This window comes from Octodon degus, unplaced genomic scaffold (assembly GCF_000260255.1).
Source record: "Octodon degus isolate 3935 unplaced genomic scaffold, OctDeg1.0 scaffold00170, whole genome shotgun sequence".
NCBI classification, from domain to species: Eukaryota; Metazoa; Chordata; class Mammalia; order Rodentia; family Octodontidae; genus Octodon; species Octodon degus.
In genome coordinates, this window is record NW_004524746.1 from 2,452,458 (window position 1) to 2,479,460 (window position 27,003).

General features: G+C 38.7%; 1 protein-coding gene across 1 annotated transcript in view; it reads right to left on the reverse strand.

Annotated features, from left to right (window-relative positions):
• Positions 1-2,945: 2,945 nt before the first annotated feature.
• Positions 2,946-27,003, reverse strand: part of Fam3c (family with sequence similarity 3 member C) — a 45,526-nt gene continuing 21,468 nt past the window's right edge. Inside the window, exons 4-10 of the mRNA XM_004643306.2 lie at positions 23,800-23,829; positions 22,733-22,856; positions 15,225-15,283; positions 13,920-13,970; positions 12,195-12,279; positions 4,289-4,415; positions 2,946-3,679 (exon numbers count right to left, since the gene is read on the reverse strand). Coding sequence (XP_004643363.1) covers positions 3,590-3,679; positions 4,289-4,415; positions 12,195-12,279; positions 13,920-13,970; positions 15,225-15,283; positions 22,733-22,856; positions 23,800-23,829 — 566 coding nt within the window. The 3' untranslated portion in view covers positions 2,946-3,589. The remainder of the gene's footprint in view (positions 3,680-4,288; positions 4,416-12,194; positions 12,280-13,919; positions 13,971-15,224; positions 15,284-22,732; positions 22,857-23,799; positions 23,830-27,003) is intronic.

Here is a 27,003-nt window from a genome sequence, read left to right on the forward strand (position 1 = left end):
AAAAACCAGGCTAGCAAGAGGAATACTTGAAACATTACCACCCTGGAGATATCTGATAGCTTAAATTCTGTATATGAAGTAAACTTTGGTTTTGGGGTAAGCACGAGAAGCCAGGTACTACACACAAGTGAGGAGGACTGGAGACCCAGGGCAACCTGCTACATCCTTGCCCAGGCACTCACCGCCCAGGTCGCCTGAATGGTTCCCTTCTAGCTGGTACAGCGGGGCTGGAAAGCTAGAGGCTGATTTATCTTTACTTGATCTAAAACATTATTAGCCTGCAAGATGCATGAATAACAGCAGCAGCAGTACTGGTAGCTGCATTTAAAGAATCTTTGCCAGGCACGTTGGTTGGCACCACATACTAGACCTGCCCCTTGTACAATTAAACTGACCTTCTCAGTGTCTTCCTGTAGGCAGTTCATTCTAACTACACACAGTAGTGTTCAAAGCCATTTCGCCATATACATGACCATAGAACATAGTACCCTTCACTGGACCACAGGCAGGCTCTAGGAGGGAAGAGCCTCTTTTGTCTCCTCCTAACAGCTGCCTGCTGCCCTCTTGCCTGCTTTTCATTCCATATGGCCCTTCATTTGACTATTACCTCAAGGATAAGACAACAAAGAGCAAGCCAGAAACTGAGGAACTTGGAAATTAAACAGGTATTAAAAGGTGTCAGTCAAAAATCAGGAATATAGTTAAAGCCATCTTTGTAACAATTAGGAAAAGACTCCTTCCCAGAAATACCTGAGAAAAGGTGAAATCCACTGCCCTCACAGTACTCTCCCTCACGTCAAACACTTATCCCATCATTCTTGCTGCTTTCTGAAGCAGTTCTGGAAGCCCTCTTTCATGTTCTTACAAAGTGTGGTAAAAAGAGTGAATGTAGCTGCTGACTGCCACCGGACACGAAGCCTGCTCCTTCACACAATCTCCTCATCCACCTTATTCGCCGCATCTGGCCCTGTGCAACTCCCCAAAACCAAAATGAGCCTGAAGGAAACGTTCGGGGCTGACAGCACAAGAGGCAGCATACCCAAATGCATGGAAGAGAACTTTGGTGCTGCTTCAGAAAGAAGAAAAGTGGGAGAAGGTGAATTCACAGGGAAGGGGAAAGTCCTGAGAGGAAGGTCAGGGTACCTGCACTGTAATATTTTCAATATAAAATACTCAGTGTATTATTTTCAAAATCACATCTGCTACATTTATTGCTGTCTAGAAGGGTAAAATATCTGAAGAGCTTAAATAGTAAATTCATCTGATCAACAAGTACTTTTCCCTCGTTACTCATTTAAAAAAGTATTCTAAAATCACTTGCACTTTTAGCAGCTTTAGTAGACAGCATGTTGTTCATTCTTCCATTTTTAAAAAGGAATAGGTATGAACCAACCAGTGAAATTATACAATGTGGGAACAAATTATAATTTGTATAAACTTTTAAAGTATAAAGTAAAATACAGAAGTGACTAATTAAACTATCAATAATCAAAAAATTGCAAAATATTAACTCATTCATTATAAAACAAATAGAGAAAAAGCAATGGTTAATTTCATTTTAAGTTAAAAGTCAGGAATACAAAGACTAGCTTAACTTTTCTTTAGTTTCCTAAATAGCACTTTGTGATTTTCAATACATATCAGATATGTGCAAATCCTTAAACAACATTTAAACTACTAAAATGTTGATGTTAAACTTTTGGTTTTAATAAAGGAAAATGCTAACATTAAATGAGCACTGTTTCGTTTATAATGCTGACTGTAGAGATCTGAAAATAATATGTAAAAGTATTGCTTCCAAAGTTGGCCCATTTCTACAGCACAGAATTCAGACAAAAACTGCACCAAAGCAGCTACATTACCAATCATCATCCCTTCTTTCAACATTTTATACATCTGTGTGACACCTTTTTACAGTCTTGAAAGTATGTCCTGCCATTTACACTCTTAAGATTCTACACGTTGGGATATATCCAGAGGATGTGACCATGCTTTACCACAGCAGGACTTCATTTTTTGCATGTTAAGCAGTACAATAAATGTTTGGAGAATCCCTTACGGTCAGGTTTCATATTACTACTTTGCCAGATAATACAAAAAAATTGACAATGTAAAAAAAAAAAACAGTATTTATTTTCATTATTAAAAAATTCAACATTTTACAATCCCTAGAACTGTGCAATCACTAGTCATTTAATTTACAGAATTGAGGGAAATATTTTAAGTCAAAATATACATGTTGTATGTGATTGAGTATATAAGCACCAAAAATTTTAAGTCCATAAAAAACTTTATTAACATATAAGGTGCATTGACTTATGAATTACATTCAGTTTGAAGAAAGAAACAGTACCCCCAAATTCATTCATCTTTAAGAAATAGCCAAGTAACTTCCACTTTACAAGAAAATAACAAATACTGCTGTGAGATTTTTTTACAAGTCACCTGAAATTTAGATTCAAATTGGAGAACTGCCTTACACTGTGAAAAAGTTTGATCATCAGACGTGTTTGTGCTCCAAGGTAAGATAGTTCAGACCCAACATTTAATGCCCTAAATCAATTAAAATAAAACTGATTCATTTAGTGACCATTCGAAGTTAAGAAAAAGACTGCCCGTATTTTCATGTAGAATTGGGCATAAAGTCACTGTGGGTCCAAAAAAATTATTTTCGAAGTATCATCAGTCTACTCAGTAATTAGGACTTCATTAAGTACAGTGTGTCACTAGAGCTTTGGGCAGCAATTATTATGAAGTTAAATGAAGTAAACACAGGATTTCTTGGTTTCCAAATCATACTTTGATAATAAGGAAAATATACACCTGCCTCGCTTCTCCTGCCTTAGCTGGCCTGCACGGCCTCATCAGGCTGAGGAGGGGCCTGGCACGGCTCTCCAGCTGAGCCAAGCTCTACCTCCAGCTCCACCCTAAATAGCGTACACAATATCCAGTTCCTCACACGGCTAACACAAAACCCAGAGGCTGGGGTCCTCAATGTCATCTACATTTATATCCTGACGCCTTACTGTGTGCATGAAAACAATAATTTGTTGTGCTTTTCACAAATCTGAGATTTTCATATCAGATATTTTATTTCTTGCTGTTTTGGAAAGTAAAAATAAAGACTAAAAGGTACATAAAGAGACCAGACTATAAGGTAACATTACACATACAACTAGTCAACTTTCTCTTTAAGTGAAAAGATATTCTAATCACAAGGTCTGATATGTGCATTCTATATAAACAAAATCTCCCTACAAGTCATTATAGATTTTCACAACAATCAGCATATATATCAGTATTTTCACAATCTCTTCGGTTATCCACTGATTATACTTTTAGAATTAAAGTATGTTATTACCATAGCAGTCTAAACATTGTACTCTTAGGCAAATATACTTAAAAATGGTTCCACAATTTGCTCATTGTGAGGGCTATTTACAAAGATAGCTATTTACGTTAGCAATAAATAATCCTGATATCAAAAGAGAATGTTCATGCACACACCAAGATGGCTGCATGCTAGTAAAATATGTACACGTGGCTTCTTCGTTAGAGCTCTCCCATTGATGGTGCAAGTGCGCGCCCATCAGTCTTGCTTCTGAGGGACGCATCCTTCCATCTCTACGACTTCAGGCCATCCTTCGTATTTGTTTGTGTCCTTATTGTTCTTTATGTGCTATCAGAACACAATAATAACATGCAGTTTAGAGAACCTCTGGAGCCAACTGATTTGCACTAACTACTTCACTCTGCTCTCTTTTCAGTAACACATCAACCATGAGGTCATACACATATCTGTGCAAGACAGAAATGGGCAGCCCTTGGGGCCTGACACACACACGGCAGACCTTCCAAAAATAAAAAAAAACAATTCTGCAGATGTTTTTACAAGATCATTTGTCAGAATGATCTTCTCAAAGGTCATTTGTTCCCTTTACAGAAAAGTAAAGCTTAAATTCTACTAAATTCTCAAGTATTTCCAAATTTAAGTGAGCCTCATATCTAAAGCTACACATCTCATATCAAAATCCTTCATAACTAATGCTTCCTAAAAGGCTAAAAAATTCTATCCAATGCAGTGAAACAACAAGAAAAAAAAAAAGCAGAATTTTAAATTTCTTTAATTGTAAACCTAAAAGTACCCTGGATGTTTCAAATAATTATCAAGAACTTAAGAAAAATATCTGAACATACTATATAGTATCTAATTTTCAAATAACTGGGCCAGGACTGCACAACCAAAGGCCTCACACACTTCTGTCCACGCCATGGCTGTCCGACTGACCTGCTCGAAGGGGCTCTTGGTCTTAATGCCCTTCCCACCACAGAAGACCCAGTTGTCTCTGAACCCGAGATTCGTAATAGATGTACTCCCCAAGTCAGCGATCAGCCGCCGGGCTTCATCATTCAATCTTAAAGAGAAACAAGAGTGAGACCCTGTACCAAATACATTTAAAAAAAGAACGCATCAATCCACATGAGGTACTACAGGTTGTCTAATGGGAATCACCTGGGCTATTCAACAAACAGAAAGTCGTAATATCACCTAGAATGCTTAACAATGCCTTACACAACAGAATCTTAAAAAATAAAATTTTCACAGAGTTAACATTTTTATTTGAATTTTTTAATACCAAAAAGGTATGGAAGATTAGTAATTAATTTTATGCTTAGTCTACTATGAACTACCTTTCTGATGTATTTCACAAGAATAAGTAGCTTTCATGGAATTATTGTAATTACATTCATTACGTATGTAAGGGATACAACTGTCAGCAGATGCTCAGCCAAGCTAATCTAAGGCCTTCAGCAACAAATACTTTTGGAAAATTAATTATCACTTATAATTTCCAAAAAATCCTTTGCAAATTATGTGCAGAGTACAGGTACTAATAAAAATCTGAGTGCTTCCTGCACTACTGCTGAACACAAAACAAACTGAGAATATATATAATTTATATTTAATAAAAATGAAAAGCATTATCCACATAGCAGCTAAATGTTTAAAAGAAGAGGAGGGCAGTGACAAAAAGTGTCACAAATTATTAATTTGAAACTACCATTATAATTTTTGGTATAGGTTTTCATTTCAATGTTGAGTGATCCCTTCGCCCCCAAGAAAGGAAGGAAACCGCAGTGGGTAAATGCCAGCTGTACAGCGGGGGGGAAGACAGGCAGCAGCTACGAGTAATCTGTGCAGGTTTGCTGACAGAGGCTTACAGCATATAACCCACAGAGGAGCGACTCTTCTGGGTCAGACGGGCGTGTGCAGGTAACACCTGCTCTTGCATTTGGAAATTGCAGGCATGCAGAGGGACCTTGTTCCTGCCTCAGCATTCTTTCACACACCCTCCCCCGCAAGCTCTTACCTGTTAGCTCCTGCAGGATCTTAATGAAAAAACATTAGGTACACCGTTCGACAAACATAAGGGTCTATGGGATACTCAACATTTTCAAGTTTTGTAACACATGAATGAACCAAATATTCAAATTTCATAATTTATGCCACCCATATCCCCAGGCAACGGAGTAGCTTTAGGCACTATTGTTTACTAAAGAAAGCACACTGGAGCCAGCAAGAAAAGACACAAGAGTCCTGAATAGTTTTAGCCTTTCGGGCTCACCTCTACATGAGGTGATGTACTACAGCTCAGTGAATGAAAACAAAGGGAAATGTCTCTTGTGCAAAACCAACCTATCATGTCAGCCTCTGTGGAATCATTGCTCTTCACACGAAACGGTGTATTCCTGCCTCTTTCTCCCCAAAGTTCCTCCACAGGTTTATTCCCTGAGGCCATCACTATTAGAATTAGCTCTCACTTTCTATTTATTTGTTCCACTTATTTGTTCTGGAGAGAGACTTCCTAAAGGTACAGTACTACCTGAATCTTATTTTCTTGTTTCCAAATAATACCAGAACATTGTGGCTCTGGAAGACAGTTGAGTTCTTTCCATACAGTTTATTTAAAATATTCTATTATGTTGCTGCTTTCTCAGAACCTCACTTGCATCAACACTAACAGATGAGTTTTGTTGCTTTAATAAGAACAAAGAGTATTAAAAGGCAGAGGGTAGATGGAAAGTTTACTGGGTATGCAAGTGGCTGCCTTCTACAAAGTGTTGGAGATCCATTCATATCTACATCTCAGAAAGACTGCAAACTGCTGTCTCACAGACTTTCATGACTGCCCAGAAATATTTAAAATAATGACTGGCAAGGCCACAGGAAAAGACGACTTTTTACCCCAATCTGCCCTGAAAGCAGATGTTTTTCCAAATGTAGCTCTGGCCCCTGTAGTTAAGGAAAATCTTTCTATTTTGGAGTTTGCACCAACTAAAAATACAGGAAGGGCAGTCCTGTCGTGGCCTTTGTTTTCTCAATCTGAGAAGTGATCACTATGATCTGTATGAATAAAACAAGCCAACTTCACCTGAGATTTAGAGCCACCTGGAGATTTAGCTTTATATTTTGAGTCCATTCATCTCTTGCCTTACTTTTCCATGAGAACATCCTGCAGTCCTGTGTAGGAAAGTATTAACACAGCAGGCCTGAGCTGCCTGTCCTTGGGAAGACCTTCAGCACAGCTGGACTTGGCTGGCATCTGGGCAACTCGAAGGGGGTCAGGGCTACCACTCTTTGAAGGACTCATGAGGCTGGTTCCTGGTGCTTACCTGTGTGCATAAGCCATACTGCTGAGCACACACCTGCTTTGTCGGGGTAGCTGCAACTTTGCGAGGGCTTAGTTACAGGGTGCCTATGTGACCCGCTCCCGATGGGTACCAACTGTCTAATAAACTTCTCTAGTAGGCTACATTTTATGTCTGGTCAAAATGTGTTGCTGAAAAAGTCAAGCCTGTCCTGACCCTTGAAAGCCTCAGAGCGTTTTCTTCTAGGCCAGCAACAGTGAGCCTTTTCCGAGTGTTCGACAGTCACAAGCAGCCTACTGCAGCATGCATGCCACAGGATCACCAGCACTACTCTACAGACTTCCCCACTTTGTTGATTGTGCTTTCTTTTCTTTTGCTGCAACAAATCATAACTGCGAGTCCTAGAGAAACATCAAACCCTGTCCAACATCCCTATGTAGTTACAACTACAGTTTTATAACGAGATCTTTCTCAATGACTTCTAAAGTTTTCTGATCTTCCTTAGTTCAGTGGCTGTTACATTACTCCTTTTTGATATCTTCTATTTAAGAAACAATTTCATAAAGTTTGTGTAACTCAGCCAATTGTAGGCAATATAAAATACACAACAGATGTTAAATACCCCACTTTTTAGAATATATTTATATATAAAGTTTGAATACATAAGCTTTCATCTTGCATAGGAGTACTGAGTTTGTTACATGATTTATATACTCCTTACTGATGTGATGGTCTTAATTGAGTGAGTTAAAAAATTATGTTGCCTGAATTATATTAGTGAAGAACTTTCTTTAAAATGAATACACAGTCTACCTCTGACAAGCCAGGGAGAGTCAAGGCAGGGACTGTGATTCCCTAGAGACTACCCTAATGCTGTCCAAGGGAAATCTGGAGTAGAAACAGGAAGTGGGAATGGAGGTGGGAGTTTCTGGGTGCAGCTGGCGTCTTTGCTTCTTGAGTCCCAAGTTTTGTCATCAAGCCACACCTATGCCTCCTTTCTTAAAGCCGAGAGAGCAATAAGGAGAACTATGTTTGGGGCTCAATTCTGATCAGCGGGAAAGAACAAGCTGGGAATCAGAGGTATTAGAAACTTTGGAAGAAAATCACAATGTTGAATCACTAGTGTGCAGTGTAAGAAAAAATACTAAGCATAAGTAGTTTTCAGGCTCAGATTTAAAAAACCACTTATGACAGAAAACGGAAATTTCTATCAATGAATATTTGACACTACAGACTAAGAATACCAATCACTTTCACTAGATAATTGCCAAGTCCCAGAAAAGGAGAGTTTTTAAATTAGTGCTACTATAGGAGGATACCATAATAGGCTCAAAGTTTAAAAGGGAAGCTTTTAAAGATAAAAAGCAAACCACATTACTAGTAAAGTTTTTAATACTCTATGAGGAAGATCTGTAATGCTCAGAATGACGAGATGCATAAAACTGTATTACAGAACTTTTCCAACTACATGTGAGTAACGAAGGGTACACTGTCACAAGAAGAATGATGCATGCCGTTGGCAGGTCAAAACATGGCTGTCCACAGAGCAAGCATTCTTTGAGCAACATAAAAATGGAATGGGGGGGGGGCCTGCCCATTAGCTCAGGTGTTTCAGTGCCTGCTGAAACAAAGCAGTCAGGATTAGGATGCTGTGGTTCGATCCCCTCATCCTCAAGCCAAACCAGGCCTGCCCTGAAAGCATCCTGAGTGCCCCCGCAAAAAAAAAAAAAAAAAAAATTGAATGGGAGCTTCATAACATCCATGGCAGTGTGTTAATGTGAATTTAAACCTCCAGGCCAACAAATGTCACACAATGCGATTCTATAAGAACTTGTTAATATAAACCTCAAGCTAGTGTTAAAGTTATTTCAGAAAATGAAAATCCTAAAATATTTACTTCAAGGCAAGAACAATTTTAGAAACAATGGTCCAATCAAACCAATTCTAATTTATACCCAAATTTTAGGATGGCAGACAATGAAGAGCTATGTGAGCATTATAGTGAAAGAAACAAGGAGTGGTGGGAAAGAGAGAGGCAAAGCCAAGCAATGACTTCTCGGCTATTTTAGCTGTGTGTCGGAAGATCAGGGTACTGTAAGTAGCATGGTCCATGAATATCAAGCGAGTATCTCAGTCTCAGAAAATGGCCTCTGTGAAAAAAGTCATACAACTGCTGCTGGACGCGATGCTCATGGCGGTGCACTGGCAGCTGTCAGGAAAGTAATTTCTGCAGCTGATTAACAGAGGAACCGCTCAGAGGAAGAGGCCTCTAGCGGAGTGGTGCTTAGTCCTTGGTAAACATGCGCATCAAGGACTTATATTTAAAGAACAACTTTGGAGAGAATACAAAGCTTGGATCATGGAGACCTTGTAGGACAAACATCAGGATCAAGACCAAGTAGGCCAAAATCAGCCAAATTAAATTCAACAAGAATAAATGAATATAAAGTCCTTCATTTAAATTAAATGAAATCACGTTCTAAATGGGGAGAAAGACCTAACTTGGCAGTGGTTAAAAAAATAAAAACTAACTTTTTTAAAGTCTGAGATCAAATAAAAAAGATCTGAGAATTCAGCCTGACCAAAAAACTCATGAGCCAAAAATGGGATATGACTGTTTAAAGAAAACTAATATAATACTAGTCTGCATGAATATTCAAAGAAATGTAATCTCTAAAACATGGCAAGCTAGCATCTCCACTGTGCTCTGTACTGGCCAGACCACATCTGGAACACTGTGTTTAATTTGGGGTGCTCATTTTAAAAGAGACAGTAATCAACTAAAGAATGTCCAAGAAATAAAGCCAGGAGAGTAAAACAAACTAGAAATTAACACAATAAAAGGTTGAAAGAGCCACATACATTGTGCCTGGAAAAGAGAAAACTACAAAGGAAATGCCAATTTGTTTCAAACCTTCAAGTAGCAAATAACTGGGAGAACAACTTACTGTTTTATTGTCCTGTTCACCCACGCTAATGACAGAAGCGAGAGGGAACCCGCCCTGGGAATGTACCTTTTCTTTATGAGTTTACCTGCTTAGGATAGAGACATGGCGGCTTCAGCAGGTGAGGGGTGCATGTACATATATGTATTCCTGCAGAACCTCGTCCAGCCTGGGATCTTGGCTCAGATGGCTTTTAAGGTCCCTGCTTCATCCAAGGAACCAACACTAAAACCCTTCACTTAGGCTACAATTTATTAACATATCGGCTGATTAAGAAGAGTTCTGAGCCCTAGCAGGCCTAATATGGTGAAGGAGGAGGTTATGAATGTCAGAAAATGGGAGCATCTTAAATGTTAAGACCTCAAACAATACATGTAATACTGTGTTTTCTCTGCCAAAGCAAATAGCAAGTTGTCTTTTTTTTTTTTTTTTTTGCTAAAATGCTTATATTGTTTGGTTCTATTAGGCAAAAATGAAGATGTCTGAATTTGCCATTACTATATTAATTTGCCACTTACAGATTTAATACATTCTTACAGAACCAGATAAAACACACAATGCCAATGAAATAACTTCAGAGTCTGGGGTCACTCATAAAATGGCACTTTTTTCTTGGTACACAACTCCAGTAAGTAACTTTACACTAAATATTTTTTTAAAAACTAATTAATAGATATGCCATATTCCTGTATAGGTCTTCTAATAAAGCTTTTTTAATTAAAATCTAAAGATTTTTTTTTTATTCTTCAAAGAAATAAGGGGACCAGGGAGATAGCTCAATAGATTAAGTGTTTGCCTGGCAAGCACAAGGGCTGAGTTGAATCCCCGGTTCCGGAAAAAAAAAAAAAAAAAAAAAAAAAAAAAAGAGCAAGGACCGTATAAATGCCCCCGGTTCCTAAAAAAAAAAAAAAAAAAAAAAAAAAAAAAAAAAAAAAAAAAAAAAAAAAAAAAAAAACTTTTAAAAGATAAGTAAGAAAGTGAATTTTATTTAAGAATTTATTAAAGAATACCAAAACACCTCATTCTCTCAAATGAATAAGTACCAGCATATGATGGAAACCCAACTACTCAGTAGTTACGGCTCAAAGATCTCAGTGTAAGGTCAGTCTGGTAAACTGAGTGAGAGCCTGTCTCGAAGCACAATTTTTTTAAAGGAAGGAGGGCCTTTAAGAAAGGTTTGCTAGGCGTGTAGTTCAGTGGTAGAGAACTTGCCTGTCGTGCATGAGCCCCTAGGTTAAATTCTCAGCACTGTAAAACAAGCCAAAACAAGCCAAACCAACACAACCCAAACACTCAAGATTGGAACTTTAAAAGAATTGGTATCCAAAAACTTCTGAGAAAAATACATAATTTGCATAATTTTTAAAAATACTGTTCTTAAAGTATGCATATTCTTTAACTCACCAAATTCACTTCAAAATAGTAATCTCAAGAACACAGACACAAATGACTTAAAAATTTTAAGATAATTCATTTTGCAAAGTATAAAACACTGGAAACTGTCTACATTCTAACAATGGGCATCATAATAAAACAGATCATAAATCATCATTTTTAAAAACTAGGCTAGGAAGAAAACAGTAACCATATGTGGTGGAAAGTATGCTACAAACACTATCGTCCTAGATATTTAGCATGAAGAAAATGTGTAAGTCATCTGGAATGGAAACTCAAGAATTATCTGTGGCCATCCTTACAGGATGTGATGAACTATAATTTGTTTTCTTTGTACTCTTCTGTGTTTTTCAAATTTTTACAACATAAACAATTTCAGAAAAAAATTATATCACTACCATCTACTCAACTCTGCAACCAATAGTCTCACTACTGTATCTTTAACTATTAATTCAACTTCTAGAAATATCCTCTAAGGCTATGAGAAAAAGTACAAAAAGAAAAAAGAACTATGTCAAGGTTGTTTATCATAATGTTATTTATATGATAAAAAATCTGGTGCTGGGGGATTTTTAAATACAAGTCAGCCAAGGTAATGAACTGTTGGCAAGCCTTAAAAACGGGTATTGAATGTTAATGCCAAGGAAACAATTTAACGTCGTTCAAAAGAACAGAGTGAAGTTTGAAGGAATTTATGGACAATGGGATTCTAATTTTGCAACAATACATGCATGATAAAGGTTTACACAGAAAGACAGGAAGGACAGACTTTAAGAACCCCAGTGACATCTGGGCCCAAGGCCCACAGCTATGCTTCTAGCTCTGATAGAGCTGAGGCAGGAGTGCAAAGCTGTAGACCAATGTCATCTCACTGGGCAACTCAGTGAGATGATATTTCAAAATAAAGAAACAAAAAGGCCTGGGAAGGCAAGTCAGCATTTTCAGGGTTCAATTCTCAATTCTTTTAAGTGTAAGAAATAGTACATTAAAAATAAATATATGTATACACACAGAGATACACACAGATGCACATTACATTATAGTACATAAGTTACAATGTTTGCAAAAAAAGAAAAAAGTGCTGACAGTGTTTATCTGACAGTTGCATGACCTTGCTTCAACAAATATTTTTCAATGAAAATGTGCTGCTTTTATGATTAAACATTATAGCCACCAATGTTGAGCAAACATGGTAACACATACTTGGTTGCTCCATCGTCATACGTCCCCATTAAGACTATCGTTCCATCCTGTATGCCCTTCAAAAACTCAATGAAAGGTGCCACATCTGAAAAAAGGGTTGGCATGTTTTCAGTGATCAGCCACCATAATCACCTCTAAAATAATACAAAATATGAAATATAAAAGCATCATTTCTGGTGAAAAGTCATCCAAGAAGGAGAAAAACCTTACAGAGCTTAAACACTGTCCAGTCTGCTTGTTAACAGGACCACCATAGGCCTGCGGCTTCCCAGTCATGACCATCCCGTGTTTTGCACAGATACCCTTGGGGCTAATGCAAAGCTAAGCAGCTTAAAATAATTTTCTAGGCTTATCTATTTGCATCTAGCTGCAATCTAACTGAAGGGGAAATGCAGGCTACCGAGAGAATGAAGCCAAGCATGGCAAATATCAGATATCTTGTGTACCAGGTCCATAAGGACTTGAAAATAATCCACTTGAGGGACGATAAACTGGTGATGCCAGGGGGCCAGTACTACAAATCACCCTAAATCTTGAACCCCCCAAGTCTAACTGTATTTTGAAACAGGGTTGCTTTAAATTTACTTGTTTATCAAAGTAAAACTTCCAAACATTTTCTAATTGATTATATCTTTCTGCAGTAGCACTGTCAACTCAGAAAAAAAAAAAAAAAAAAACCAGCAAATTATTCCCATTTAAATACGAAGATGGCAGTAAACCACAACGCTTATGAAGTGGGACGGTGCGCAGCAGAGCTGATCTGCCTGGGAGAGGAGCGTGGGGACCACACGGCTGCGGCTCAGGACGCATCTCGGTGTGGTTTTAGAGGAGGGCTTCTATTCATCTTTGCAGGATCAATAATACCTTTAGAATCTAAAGCTGATGGTATCATTTGATACAGCTTTGAGAACTATGAAATGTTCTCCAAACATTAACACTCAACATTGTATTACAGGCTGAAGAAATGCTAAATAAGCCAAAATATCTGAAAACTCCCATCATAAATTTCAAGACAAACAGTTGTTGGAGTGTAGGGATGGGGAAGTGCAAGCTGGTTTAGATAACCAAAAGATAACCCAATGTGGGCCTGCTTTCAAAACTGAAGGCCTTTTGGAGGGCATCATTCTTCTTTAGGGTGACTGTCCCTCACCCCTGTATGGTGTCCCTTCTTACCCCTTGGAGTTCCAAATACAGAAGGGAAAAAATATTTGTGGATGGCTCTAAAGCCACAGAATCAGAAGATTCTATTCTGCATTAGTTTGCTAAACTGTAGTCAGAAAACAGAACTAGAAAAATAGGATCACTGCTTTCTAAAACTGACATTTTATCTTGTACATCTACAGCTCCTACTTATGATGTATTCCTGGAACTGTAAAATCATTTGCAAGCACAAATCAATTCAGTCGGTGTTTAAATTGGCTACTCTAGTCTTCAAAGTGTTTTTTTTAAGACTCAGACAGAAACCTAGAGACCCAAGGCTCTGGAACAGCTACTCTATAGAAGAGAGGACTCAGATGGTTCATAATCTCTATTTTCCTATTACTGTACTCAATGACACACCACAAACAATTTTAGTAACCAGAAACTATGGCAGATCCTTTAAATATAGCTGGACATTCAGTGCAAAGAAATAAAATGAACAATCAAATGACATCATTACTCTCTTACACTATATTGACATGATTAAGTCAGTGCCAACAAGGTAGAAATTATTCACACACATACCTCCTCCCCACATGTCAAAATATTTAGTGTCTAATACTTCTCCTGTTTTGCCTGAAAAAGATTGAATTCAGATTAAATTATGCAAATGAAACACATATACACTGTAGAAAACAAATGGTTTTATTCAATGGTTGGGCTGCACTCATTCGAAGAGAGGGTATTTTGAGAATTTAAAATCAGAATCATATGCTTTTGAAACGTGTAAGAGTACTTTCTGGATAGGGCTTTCCCATTAATCTTTCACACCAAAGAGTGGCAAACCGAAGCTTATTACTGCACAATTAAACAAGCTTTTTACAGCAAACAAGCATCTACTTGAATCAGACATCACTTTGATTTTTTTAAACAACGGTACTGAACTAAATTTTGCATACCACACAATTCCAATAAGATTCAATAGATTATAGTACACGGGGTCAGACACTACTTTCTACAGTAAAGGTGTTTTTGTTTGTTTTTTTAATGTATTTGGTTATTGTAGGGTCTCCCTATGCAGCTTGGACTCGTGGTGATCCTCCTGCGTTCAGCCTCCCCCGGACACTGGCTGGGGGCAGGGCTGGTGCAGCGTGTGGTGCAGGGACCACAGTCCCTGTGCTTGCCCAAGCAGGGGCTTTCGTTTGCTGAGCTATCTCACCGGACTCCATAAAGGTGTTAAAATTTTTTATATTTCTTTTTCAGAATGGGTTAAATAAATGCTTTACTTAAGAGGATGAAACAATTAGAGAGGCAAACATTTCTCTCTTGGGAAAGAAAGAAAAACTATTTTCCTACAAGGTGAATGGGATGGGGTGGCTGGTAGTTTCTAACCATGTTACCTATGTGTATAAGATATTTATGTCAGAACTAAGGGTATCAGCATGTGGCCAGCCCCCACAGTATGGGTTACATTTTACGTTTAATTTTCAAGTTGTTCAAGATCTACAAGAATAAACGACTGAGAAGTGGACAAGGTTGAAAACTGACAATAGATTCTTACTCTTTGCTCCTCCCTCTGCCTACTCAAAGAGTCTATGACCCTCATTTCTCCTGTTTACCTACAGTTCTAAAATGAGCAGCAAGAATCCATTAATTTAACATGAGAGTGTTTTCCCCTAACTGTCACCACAGGAAGCATCACACACCATGCACAGAGCTGGGAAGCTTTGGACAAAGCGTGTTATACACACGAGGCACCAAGCTTCCATCCAGCGCTTTCAGGGATGGGCACTGGTGTCAAGAGTGGTATTTTCTAACCTGATCCCTGGAGGCACATTTTAAGACAAGACTGCTCACTGTTTACATCCCTAACTTAACAATTATTCTTACCATTTGCCAAGGCAACATTGATCCCTCTTCCAACATTATTTTTAACACCACTCATCAACCTAAAGGAGAAAACATACAAATTTATTAGAATGTATTAGTTTCAGGGAAAAAAAAAAAAGAATTTATTAGTTTTGGCACATACACATTTTTCATAGTCATTATAAGTAACATACACACAATTATTCACTACTTCAGAGGATATAAATAAGTCTCAATAAATTAGAGAAGACAGTGTAATACTGAGTATTTTAAAGGAATCCTTAAATACTTTACAAATAAAAATATATATTAAAAAGTATTAGTGGGGGCAGGGAGATAGCTCAGTAGAATAAGTGCTTGCCTGGCAAGTAAAAGGGCCGGAATTCAGTCCCCGGTTTCGCAAAAAAAAAAAAAAGTAGTATTGGGGCTGAAATACTAGACTTTCTTGCTGTTCTGTGTCACACTAAGGAACACCACACAAGAAATCCGTAAAGCATGTGGATATTAAGTACACATTCCTCCACATTCTCAAGGGATGCGCAACAGACGAGCCTCTCCCACTGCTGCGACATCGGCGTAACAAGACGCAGTGACGTGCGACCTGCATCCTTAAGAGGTGAGGACACACATGAGAACGTGCTCTTCCACGCAAGCGTCACTGAGCTGTGGACATCCTCCTAGCGATTATCCATGGTTATTAATGTAAAAACCTCCGACATTCAGAAAGCGTACTGCCCTCACCTAACTGCTGTACCTAACCACACCCACGCATACAGTCTGCCTGAGATAGTCAGCATCCAGTGCAGCTCCCAGCCCACCAAGTAAAAGCAGTAATACTGCGAAACGGGCACAGTGAAACATTTGCTTAGGATTAGTCTGTTTAGTTAGTACTATTAATTGTAGGTACTTTTCATTTTAAAAATTCAAAGCATTAGTAATATTCCTAGCAGCACACTAAATGCTTCACTGGTGTACAGTTAGCAGTGAGGTCGGCATGGAGACATGTCGATATGCACATACACACGACACATAACTCAGATTTTGCTGACACAAATGATGTGTAGCCCACACTTTCACAAAGAAAATCTATAATGCTTTATTGTAAATGCTACTCATTTCTGAATGAGTGCAGCTCTAACACAAATGCTGAACGAGCATATAATTGAGAGTAACAACTAAAACGAAGATTTATGTTGAAAACATTTCCTCAGTCCTTCTGCTAACCAGCCTAACAGCCTCACACATGACGGATTTCATGTTTAATTTGTACTATTATCACCTTGAGTCCGAACATTTTCTGTAGTCAGATTACTACAAAAAGCTATGTAAAGGGACACACTCAAAAGCAATATAAATGTTAAAAGAAAAAAAATTTAAATGTTCATGAAAGTCATAAGAACATAATAAAGTGGAAACAAAGAACAAAAATCTAAAATGGCAAACAAGTTGTCATGCATTAATAACTATAAGTGTAAATAGTTTAAACATACCAACAAATAGAAATTAACAGGTTAAAATAGGACCTAACTACATGCTGTCTATAAGAAAATTACTTTAAATAAAATGATACTGGTAGTAGAAAGAGAAATGTTATATAAGAATATCTAAGATTAGAACTCAATAATAACCCAACTTAAAAACAGACTAAAAAAGCTCTTTCTCCAAATATACAAAAATAGCCAACAGCACAAATAGAAATGCTTCACATGTCTATCAACTGATGAACAGGTAAATAAAATGCGGGATTTGCCATCTGCCATGGTGCCCAGTGTGTGTTTAGCGCTCTCCCTGAAGCCTCATGGCTGGATCTAGGGGACGACTCCAGAACTGAGGCACGGTGCAGCGCTAGGCTCAAGGGCACTAGGATGAAGGGTGTGAGCGCTCCCCACCCTCCACAGGCTGGATAACACCTAAGGAAGAGAAAGAGCTGCGGCCCTCCCTTGCTGCCTTGCCGTCTTCTGCCTGCCACAGACCGTTTCTCCCCCCCATGCCTGACTACACCACTCTGTCTTGGAGACAGGTGATCACCGACTGAAACCCCTACAAAGCTGAGCTGAATTAACCTTTTCCCCTTTATCTCTGGGCATTCCGTATGTTGCCTCAGCAATGACAAAGGTAACTAAGACACCTTCCATACAAAACAGCATTATCTAGACATAAATGGAATGAAGTTTTGATTAGGCAGCAACGTGGACAAAACTTGAAACCATTACACTAAGGAAGGAAAACCTGTTCATCAGTTGTTCTCAATGAACACTTGGAACACCGTTCATACAAAACATCCACGGGAGCAAATCTACTGAGGCAGAAAGTAAGCTAACAGTTACTGAAGGCTTTGGTGGGATAGAAGGGAAAGACTAAAAGTAGTTTCTTTAGAGGAAGAAAAATGCCTTTAACTTGATGGTGGCAGAAGCTGCGTAACACTAAAACCTCCTGATGGTACATTTCACAAGAGTGAAGTCACGGTATGTGAATCACATCTCAAAGCTGTTGAAATGAAAGAACTAGTATTGAGCACAAATCAGAAAGGGCAGAGTGTTGGCTCTGCGGCAACAGAGGGTTTCAAAAACACATTAATATAGTTCAAAAATACATTACATGAGTAAACTCTGCCATTCATATTAGGCATCAATAGTTATAATCAACTTGTTGGGTAACTGAATCCACAGAGGCTTTTCCATCTCCGAGTACACTGTGTTTAATAAACAAATTCATCAGAAAGTGAAGACATGAAGGTAAAAAAGAAGCGTAGTAACAGGATTCCCACCAGAGGGCAGCAGCTTATCAGTTTTTAAAAAAGAATTCCCAAGAAAACATGTAACCAACCCAAAACCCACTTAGGAACATCAAAGTCCCCACGTCCACAGCTCACATCTCCAAGCAAGAACCTAAAGGAAGCAGTCACGTATGTACATATCATCCAATAGTTTCTCTGAAGTACAACCAAAACACAAAACGAACATTCAAATTTTAAAAATTATAGACATCCCTCTTCATAACGTGCCTCTGCCTCTGCTTAGCAGGTAATTCTTAGCCCTGTCGCAAGCAGTTCTGGAAGTCATCTTCTAGCTTCCTAAAGCACGATCCAACAAAACCCAAAACAAAAGCAAAACGCCACCACCACAGATGGCGCTGAGCGCCACCCACTCTAGGCAGGTTCCTAAAAGTACTCCGCTGGTCCTCCTCACCTACCTCTTTCATCAGATCAGATCGGTTCCGGCTCCTCGCCAAAGCCAAAATGACCTTACTAGGTAAAAGTTTTGAATGACCCAGGAAATCTAAGCAGCTACAAACTGTGCATGGCCCGACAATCATGAAAGAGGACCTCCAGGACTGCGGCACAAAGTGCTAAGAATGAGGGCATAAATGTATTTAAGGTGAGAAGGCACATTCTGAAGGATACTGACAGTAGTGTAGTTTGTTTTGTTTTGGTTTTTTTGGTGGAACTGGGGATTGAACTCAGGCCCTTGCTCTTGCCAGGGAAGCACTTATTCTACTGAGCCATCTCCATCTCCCCAGCCCCAGGTTCTTTATTAAAATGAATTTAAAAAAAAAATGCCTCCACTGTATTTTTCAATCACAATATAAGTTACTATATCTTAAAGAATTAAGGCCAGGAATGACAAACCACAGCTCAGAAGACAAATGCATTCAGCCCTTCTCTTTTTCCTGTCTTTTCTTTTTTCTCATTTGATTAACTATCCATGAGTTGAGAATGGTCTTTACATGTTTACCAGGTGACATTTTAAATGATTTTACCAGTATATCATCTTGACTTTATCTCTTAGTTCTTAACAATAATATTATCTTGTTCCTTGTTTAAAAAAATACTCCAAGTAACCTATGTATTTTTGTACCAAGGACTAAAATGATAATAAAAGGTGAAATATTATCAATTTCAGTCAAACTAGTATGCCTTGCATATATGTAAGTTCTATGGGTTCTCAACACAATGGGGGAAGCGGGGGTGCAATTCCTGTTTCCCAGAACATCTGATGTTTACACCCAGGTTTTCTAGCTCAGCTAAGACTTACCATTCCTTTTCAACTTCATAACATACCTTGATTGCGGTTATTTGTAACACCACTAACACTGTCTGTCTTAACAGAGATCTTAACACCCACCTGCTGTCACTGTCAGTGTCTCACGCTTGGTGGACGAGAACATTATGGTCCTGATCATTCTTGTGGAGGGGCTGACATGTGCAGTGAACACTGATGCACAGCATCTGTGACCCAGAGCAGCACCTTCCCAGCTGTGACAAATGACAGATGTGCCCTTGGGAAGCAAAATCACTCCCATGGAGACACACTGATCTAGATTAATAGTCTCCAAAGTAACATGCATGGATTCAGAGCAGGTGAAAAAAAAAAAAATTCTTGGAAGCGATCAAAATGCCCATCACCCGAAGAATGGGTAAAAATGATGTGGCATTTTTATACAGTGGAGTATTATTACTCAGGTATGAAGGAAGACGAACTCGAAAACTTCATAGGTAAGCAGATGCAACTAGAGGTTATACTCATAAGTGAAATAAACTAGACTCACATGTGTAAATATCATATTAGCTCCCTAGTGTAAGAACCTGAAAAAAGAAATAAAACCTGAAATGTGTAACAGATATAGTAAAACAGAAATGGAAATTAAGGATTAAACAGAAAATAGGAGAGAAAGGAGAAAAGATAATAAAAAAGGTAGGGAAAAAACATGCAAGTATATAGCCAGGATGGCTGAGGTGACTGTACTAAACATTTCCATCAGTTTTTTGAAAATAGCAGTTAATGTGTAGAATTTTCATCTTGACTAACTCTGTATGCTGATATCCGCAATCTGCGCAAATACATGGAGGACAGCAATGTATAATACAAAAACCATGCTTGAATACCTGTCATCTTGGACTTCTGAATGTGTACTGTTGGTAATACCATACCAAGTATTGCTATACTCTCTTTAAAACAAATTTGTTTTTAAAAAAAAGTTAAAGAAGACAAGAAAATTTAATGTTTCTTGGAAGCATAATATGCAGCCATGTGTCCAATCTTACAAAACTATATCTGTTAATCTGAGCAACAGGTTTCACGATAAAAATAGGTAATATATCAACCATTGTTAATAAGCTATTATTGGTTTGAAAATCTGTAGCATATGTATTTCTGTATGCTGCCGTTTCTTTGTTTCTGATATTTGTTCTTGCTTTTACGTTTAAAAATAAAATTAAACAAAGAAAATGTAAAAATTTCCACTTGCATAATTTTATTACCCATATATGTATGTCAGAAGGTGTATTGGCACGTTCCCAGCAGGCAGTACGACAGAGCTGGCAGGACCCGGCAACAACCTTCTAATGTTTTCTCTATTCCATAAGCACTTTACACTCCAGATGGATCATCATCTCCAACATAAACGAAATCATAACATGCCAGAGTATAGAAACATGCAACAACTGCCTGACATGGTCAGAAAACAATTTCAACGCTCACCCATGTCACCTCTGTGTCCCTGCGTGGCAGGCCCTACTCCCATCTCTCCGGAGCCTTCCCTCTCGCCATCCTACCCACTCTCCGCCTGGCTGTCCTTCTTCTCGCCCCTGGTCTATGATTGCACATCACCGTTTCCAGTCTGTTCCAGGCCCCTCCCTCTGGGTCAGGATGCTGCCTCTCACTCCCTCCCACCAGTGCACATCACACCTGGGGCCCGTACCGGTGGGGCCATGATTTACAGCCACGCATTTGCATTTACTGTTTAAGCATCTCCTGTTGTTACTGGACTACAAGCTCTGTGACATGAGGGACCATTTTTGATAAGCAAAGAAATGAGTAAGACTTAGGAAACTGAGATTTTTTAAATTAAAAAGAAAATCTTTTAAAGATTAGAAAGAACATACTGCAAAAAGCACTGGACCCTGCCTGGGTCCCTATGGTGTCTCCCCTGGGGGTCTCTGGCCAATTACTCAGCCCTGCTATCAAGACTAGCTCCATGAGCTGACACCTAGCTATAAAGTCCAATCAATTATTTAATTTCTCATGGGAATGGCAGAATGTTTCTTAAAATGCGGGTGGAGTAGTGGGCCGGACTCAATTTTATGGTGAAAGAAACTGAAATATAGTATAAATCCTACATGACTCACCCATGATGCTAGAACCAAATTCTCTGGCTCACTACCTACACACTTTTCCTTTCGTCCTATATAATCCCTGAAGAGAAAACCTGTTAGTAAAATAATTTAAAAAATAAATCTTTTTATTAAGCTTATATATGCCAAATGGGAGGGTAGACATCTAAGGAAAATCAGCAGGCTAAGACCTTTTTACCTATCACTGTATTCAGAATAGTAACTTGAAGTCTCTTTAATCAACTGAGGTCAACAGGGAGAAAGAGACTATCTTAAAAAGCCAACGAAGTTACCCAAGAGCCTTATTACATATTGGTGAAACCAGACTGTATAATGAGGTGCCAAAGACAGTCTGTTAATAATGAATCACCAGGCGCACAAAGGCAAAGTAAGAAGTGAGCAGAGGTCTTGAGGAGCCCCAGCTTGGTTTTCAGGAAAGCTTATCCCCCGAGGAAGAACAGCCTTCTCATAGCTAACTTGCTGCAAAGGGGGCAGGATGCAACATGTAAGAGCTTCTATATTAAAAAGAGCTATAAAAAGGTTTGGGAGAAACAGCCTCGTACAGAGGTAAGTCTCCTTTAACAACTTTAACATCACCTTAGTCTTTACAGAATTTAGTGTCATATTTATTATCCCATATCAAATTTAAATGTGTTCATGTATCTAGCTTTCCAGGTAATACGACTAAAAGTAACCAACTGAAAATGGGGCTTATGATGTCAGAAGCAGGAATTCAAATCATAGGTGGCAGGTGACACTGAGACAAGATTTTGAAGAGCCTACAAACCATACTTGGCACAGCATCTCAACATGGGAAACCAGCTGAGGAGCAAGGAGTCTGCGCAGCAACAGGCCTGTGGTTACCACGGGATTACTTCGTATGTCAAAGCCAGCCGAGCACTGTCAGTGAGAGATGCTGCCCTGCCAGGTGCAGTGCTCTCTGTGCGTGCCATGCTGTCGACAAGACTGAGCCAGCACAGAATTCTCTTCCTGGGTTGTTCAAACGGGATCAAAAGAGGCTACCGGAACGGATGTGAGAGGTGACCGGGCCCTGAGCTTCTACTGTTAATTCAAATGAACTAACTTCCTTCCTCCATTGGACACAAAATGAAAAAACAACCACACGTGTCTGAAAGCTATCAAATGAGACAGTACAAATCTAGAGAATTCTCTCAGAGGAAATCCCTCACTCTCCACAAAGCTGGATAAATTCTGCATTCTTGGTCACTTGCTAATTTAAAAGAAAAAAATCAAATTTTAAATTTGTGGGGAACATTATACAATGATAATGACAATCACATTCCTTTAGTAAAAGCACAGCCAGGCCCTCTTCAGAAGATTCCCTGAGCCCATGGGTCCTGCTAGCTGTAACTTAATTAACAACATGCCTTCCAGTGGCAAATCAACACATACTTACACATTGTCTTCCAGGCAGATTTTGGGTCCCACCACATTGGCTGCTCCACTTGCCATTTTAAAAGCAAAATGTTTCTCAGGGCAAGCTTTTGAGATCCCACATTTATATCTGGGTGGTTTCGTAGCTTTGGGGGAGAAACAGGATTTTGTGACTGTTAGAGAGTAAGTTAATAGACCACAATCTGTTTTGTGTCTCAAACTGTGAAGACATGTAAAACATCAAGATATACAAATTTTATTTTATTTTTATTTATTTATTTTTGGGGGGTAGAACAGGGGATTCAATTCAGGCCCTTGCACTTTCCAGGGAAGCGCTTATTCTACTGAGCCATCTCCCAAGTATATACTAGAATGTTTTCCCCATAAGGGTTTCAGAGAACTTCAAAAAAAGAACAAGAAACACAGTAACAAAACTAGACCCAACTGAGTCAAAAGCTAGTAATCAGTATAAATGGATGAAGTGTGAGTGTGTGTGTGAGAGACAGATACTATACTCTTAATGGATATGCTTAAATTTATCTTTAAATTTAGGAGGCTCAAGATTGTTACTTTGCATTTCCAGTCTACAGATCAATAAAAGCCAATTACCTAAAGGGTAACTAGAAAGCCTAATGTCCCACTAGCCCTCTTTAACTAGAAATTCTCCTACTCTTGTATAATTTTCTGGATTTATGATACTGTATATAAAACCACTCATAGAAGAAAATATTCATAACGAATACTAATGGCATTGGACTGTCCAAATAGTTCCCATAAAACTTTACACACTTCTCTTTATTTGCTGGGTCTGAAGATTCAACCCAATTCAATCCCCAGTTCCACCAAAAAAATAAAAAATTTAAAAAAAAAATGAAGATTCAACCCAGTGTATCAAGCAAACTGCACAAATGCTCCACCTCTGAGCTCTACCCCCAGCCTCCATGCAGATAACTGTAAGACACAACTTCCAGGTCAGCTTCTATTATATCTAAACTATCAGCATTGCTTAACTGTAAACTCGCATACGCCTAAAATGCGGAAGAACATACATTTGTAAGATATTACACGTAAGTAGCATGAATTACTTACAGCGTGTAGCCATGTCCAATGGTGACCTCGCTAAAAGGAAAAAATTATTTTTGTTAGAATAAGCCTATTGGCAGGTATCAATTTTTTAAACACATTTTAGAGCTTCTAACAGGCTTACAAAAATATGTTTGAATACTGAGTATACACTAAGTAAAACATGAGTACCAATTCAGAGAAACTGACTTTACACAATTCATTATAAACTATTCTGTTGAGACATAATGGTAGAAAATATTTTTACCTTTACATTTTGTTGTTTTACTTATTATACCTTTAAAGGCCAATCAGAAAGTTACTCTACAAACTTACCATTAAATGGCTATAAATGGCCTGCTAAATTATGAAGGTATTAAAATTTATAGCTGCTATATGATACTGGGCACATACAAAGTTCCAGATAATATATATAAATCTATCTTTTGGCTAGGTTAGAAACTCAGGAGATGGCCAAAAAGAACTCTTAGCAACAAGCACAAGGAAGGGACATCACAATCCTGGACTTCAAGTTATACCACAAAGCTACAGTGAGTGAAAAAGCAAAAAGCTTGATATTGGCTAAAAAGAAAAAAAAAAAAAAATCATACTTGTACATCAATGAAATAAAATAAGAGATGCAGAAACAATCCCAGGCTCACCTATGCTGTCACAAATAACAACACTGCCTGCTTTTTCAAAGCTGAATATGAGCACAACAAATGTTTGAAAACCCATATTCTATAAGAAAACTCTATCATCTCTTCAGTTCCACATTCTTAACCTGTTTTGTATTTTCCGTGTCATTTTTCGATTATCTATTTTTTGCTTTCTAATGTAATTACATCAACAACAACAACAACAACAAAAAAAATCCAACTCCAATGTTCAGAAACACCTGTATCAAAAAATATCATTAAAAAGTCAAAAAAAATGTCAGTAGCTGTTCAGTACAGTTCTGAGGTATTTTAGAGGAACTCCAACATGAACTCTTGAGGGCACATGAAAAAAAAGGAATTAAGACGTATTATGTATATACAACAACTCTACACAAGGAAAGTACACACTGTGTACTAATAAAAACATGCACTAATAAAAATTATTTTTAAAAAACCAAGGGATAGAAAAGAAGGGGCTGGTAAGGAGTGGGAAACTTGAACTTCTCCAAAATGGAAATGTATTAGGTATGACAACTTTTAAAAAGACCATTACGAAGAATTTTATATAAGGCTCAAGGAAGCGATAAGATCAAACCTTAACATGAATGCAGTAGACCTCAACCCGACCATCTATCGCCATTTTCCTTAGTGTTCACTCCAAGTGCCAACCTGTGATCCCAGCCTGGGAACTTACAATTTACAGTATTAAAGTATTGTCAACACCCATTTCCTGACTTGACTAATAAGCATGCAGTGTGACAAAAGTTAGCCAGCTGCCTGGCTATAAGTAGTCCTTGTTTTTACTTTTGTACTATTTTTAATAAGTGTGAATTTCCTGTTAGTTCAATATTCAAACTTAGTACCTAAATGTTCAAGAGGAATAACCAAGTGAAGTCTCATTCATACAACAGAGTACTCACTAGATTATTATGCACTTTTACGATTTTAATAAATCCTAAAGTATAATAAATGATGTGGGAAAAGATTAATATACAGAATAAAGGAGAAAACACACTTTATCCATACCATAATATTACACACGAAAAATATTCATACATAAGAACAGAAATGAAGAAAAAAATGAAAAGTTGGCAAATGTAGGTATTGGAATGACATTACTAGGGTCCACTCTTTCAATTTTCTGAATGTCATTTTCCTTGATTACATTATAAAAGGTGAAACAACTACAAAGATCTAATCCAATGGTCTTACTTTTGTAAATGAGGAAACTCAAGCTCAGGAACATAAGGACTAGGGAGTCTCAACTTCACTGTGTCCTGAATACAGGCCTTCCCTGGCTCAGGTGTTGCCATTTCCAGAAAGCAGCAGTGTTAAGATCAGGAATGCTGGCCTACTGGGAAGGACAGGGCTAAACTACACCTCTCACACACAGATGGGGGATGGCTCCCTCAGACAGGCACTTCTGTACATGCTACTGACTTGACCATAATTTTTTCTTTAAAGATAAAGGAACTGAGGGCACATCTAGGTCATACCTACGGCAGAGATAGATTCTAAAGCCATCTCATAGTGGACCACCTCTGAAAATGGAAATGTCCCCCCTTCCAATCACACATACACACACACACGAACACACCCTGCTAGGGCTGCTATGAGCAGGAAGCAGGACAAGAAGTCTTTAAAACAAACACTTGTGACTACAGAAGGTTCAAGAGAAAGTGAGCTCTCAAGGATGCTGCTGAAGGTAAAAAGGGATAGCTTAGGGGAATGAAAAGTATGAAAGGTAGCGACTGTGGTTTGAACAAAGTAGACTCAGCAACCAAGGAAACAACACTGACAGGACTTGAGAATGGACTAGGTCCTGGGGTGCTGGAAGAAAGGAATCCAGACACTGGCCAGCTCGGACTTTGAAAGCTTCCAGGTGTCCATGCATACGACCCACTGAACATGCATCTCGAAACTTCTGCACTGAAAATGTTTATAAGAGTAAGGCTAAGAGGGTGGAGATATACGATGAATCCTGCTGGACCTGATAACTTCTGAAGATACAAGTGGATGGTATACAGAACTGCTACAAAGAGGAACTGGCATTAAAACAGAACCTGGAAAATTAGGAAATAGATGAGGCTGTCAATTATTAAATAATGATGAGTGACCAAGGATTCTTAGCAACCTGAAAAGGCTAAAGAAAGGGAGACAGAAGAAAAATCAGAAAGGAGTTTCTAAAATGGTTATACTGGGAAGGCAAGTAACAGATGGTCACTCAAGAACTTCCGGACAGAGAGGAGCCGGGGCTGCCGGATCCTGAACAGAACCAGAGCGCAGGCCCGGTGAGTGAGTGAGAAGACCCTGAGCCCGGCGGGATCCTGAACTGACCCAGAACCCTGGCCCGTGGAGTGAGTGAGGCAACCCGGGGCCCGTGGATCCTCATTCGACCCAGAGTGCAGGCCCCGCAAGTGAGTGAGGCGACCCGGGACCCGCGGATCCTCTTTCAACCCAGCGTGCAGGACCAGCCCGGAACCCTTCAGCAGAACTCCCTGCAAAGAGGCTAGAGGCAAGACCCACCCAGCTGATTCAGGAGCAGAACATCTTGCCAGAGAGACACAAAGGG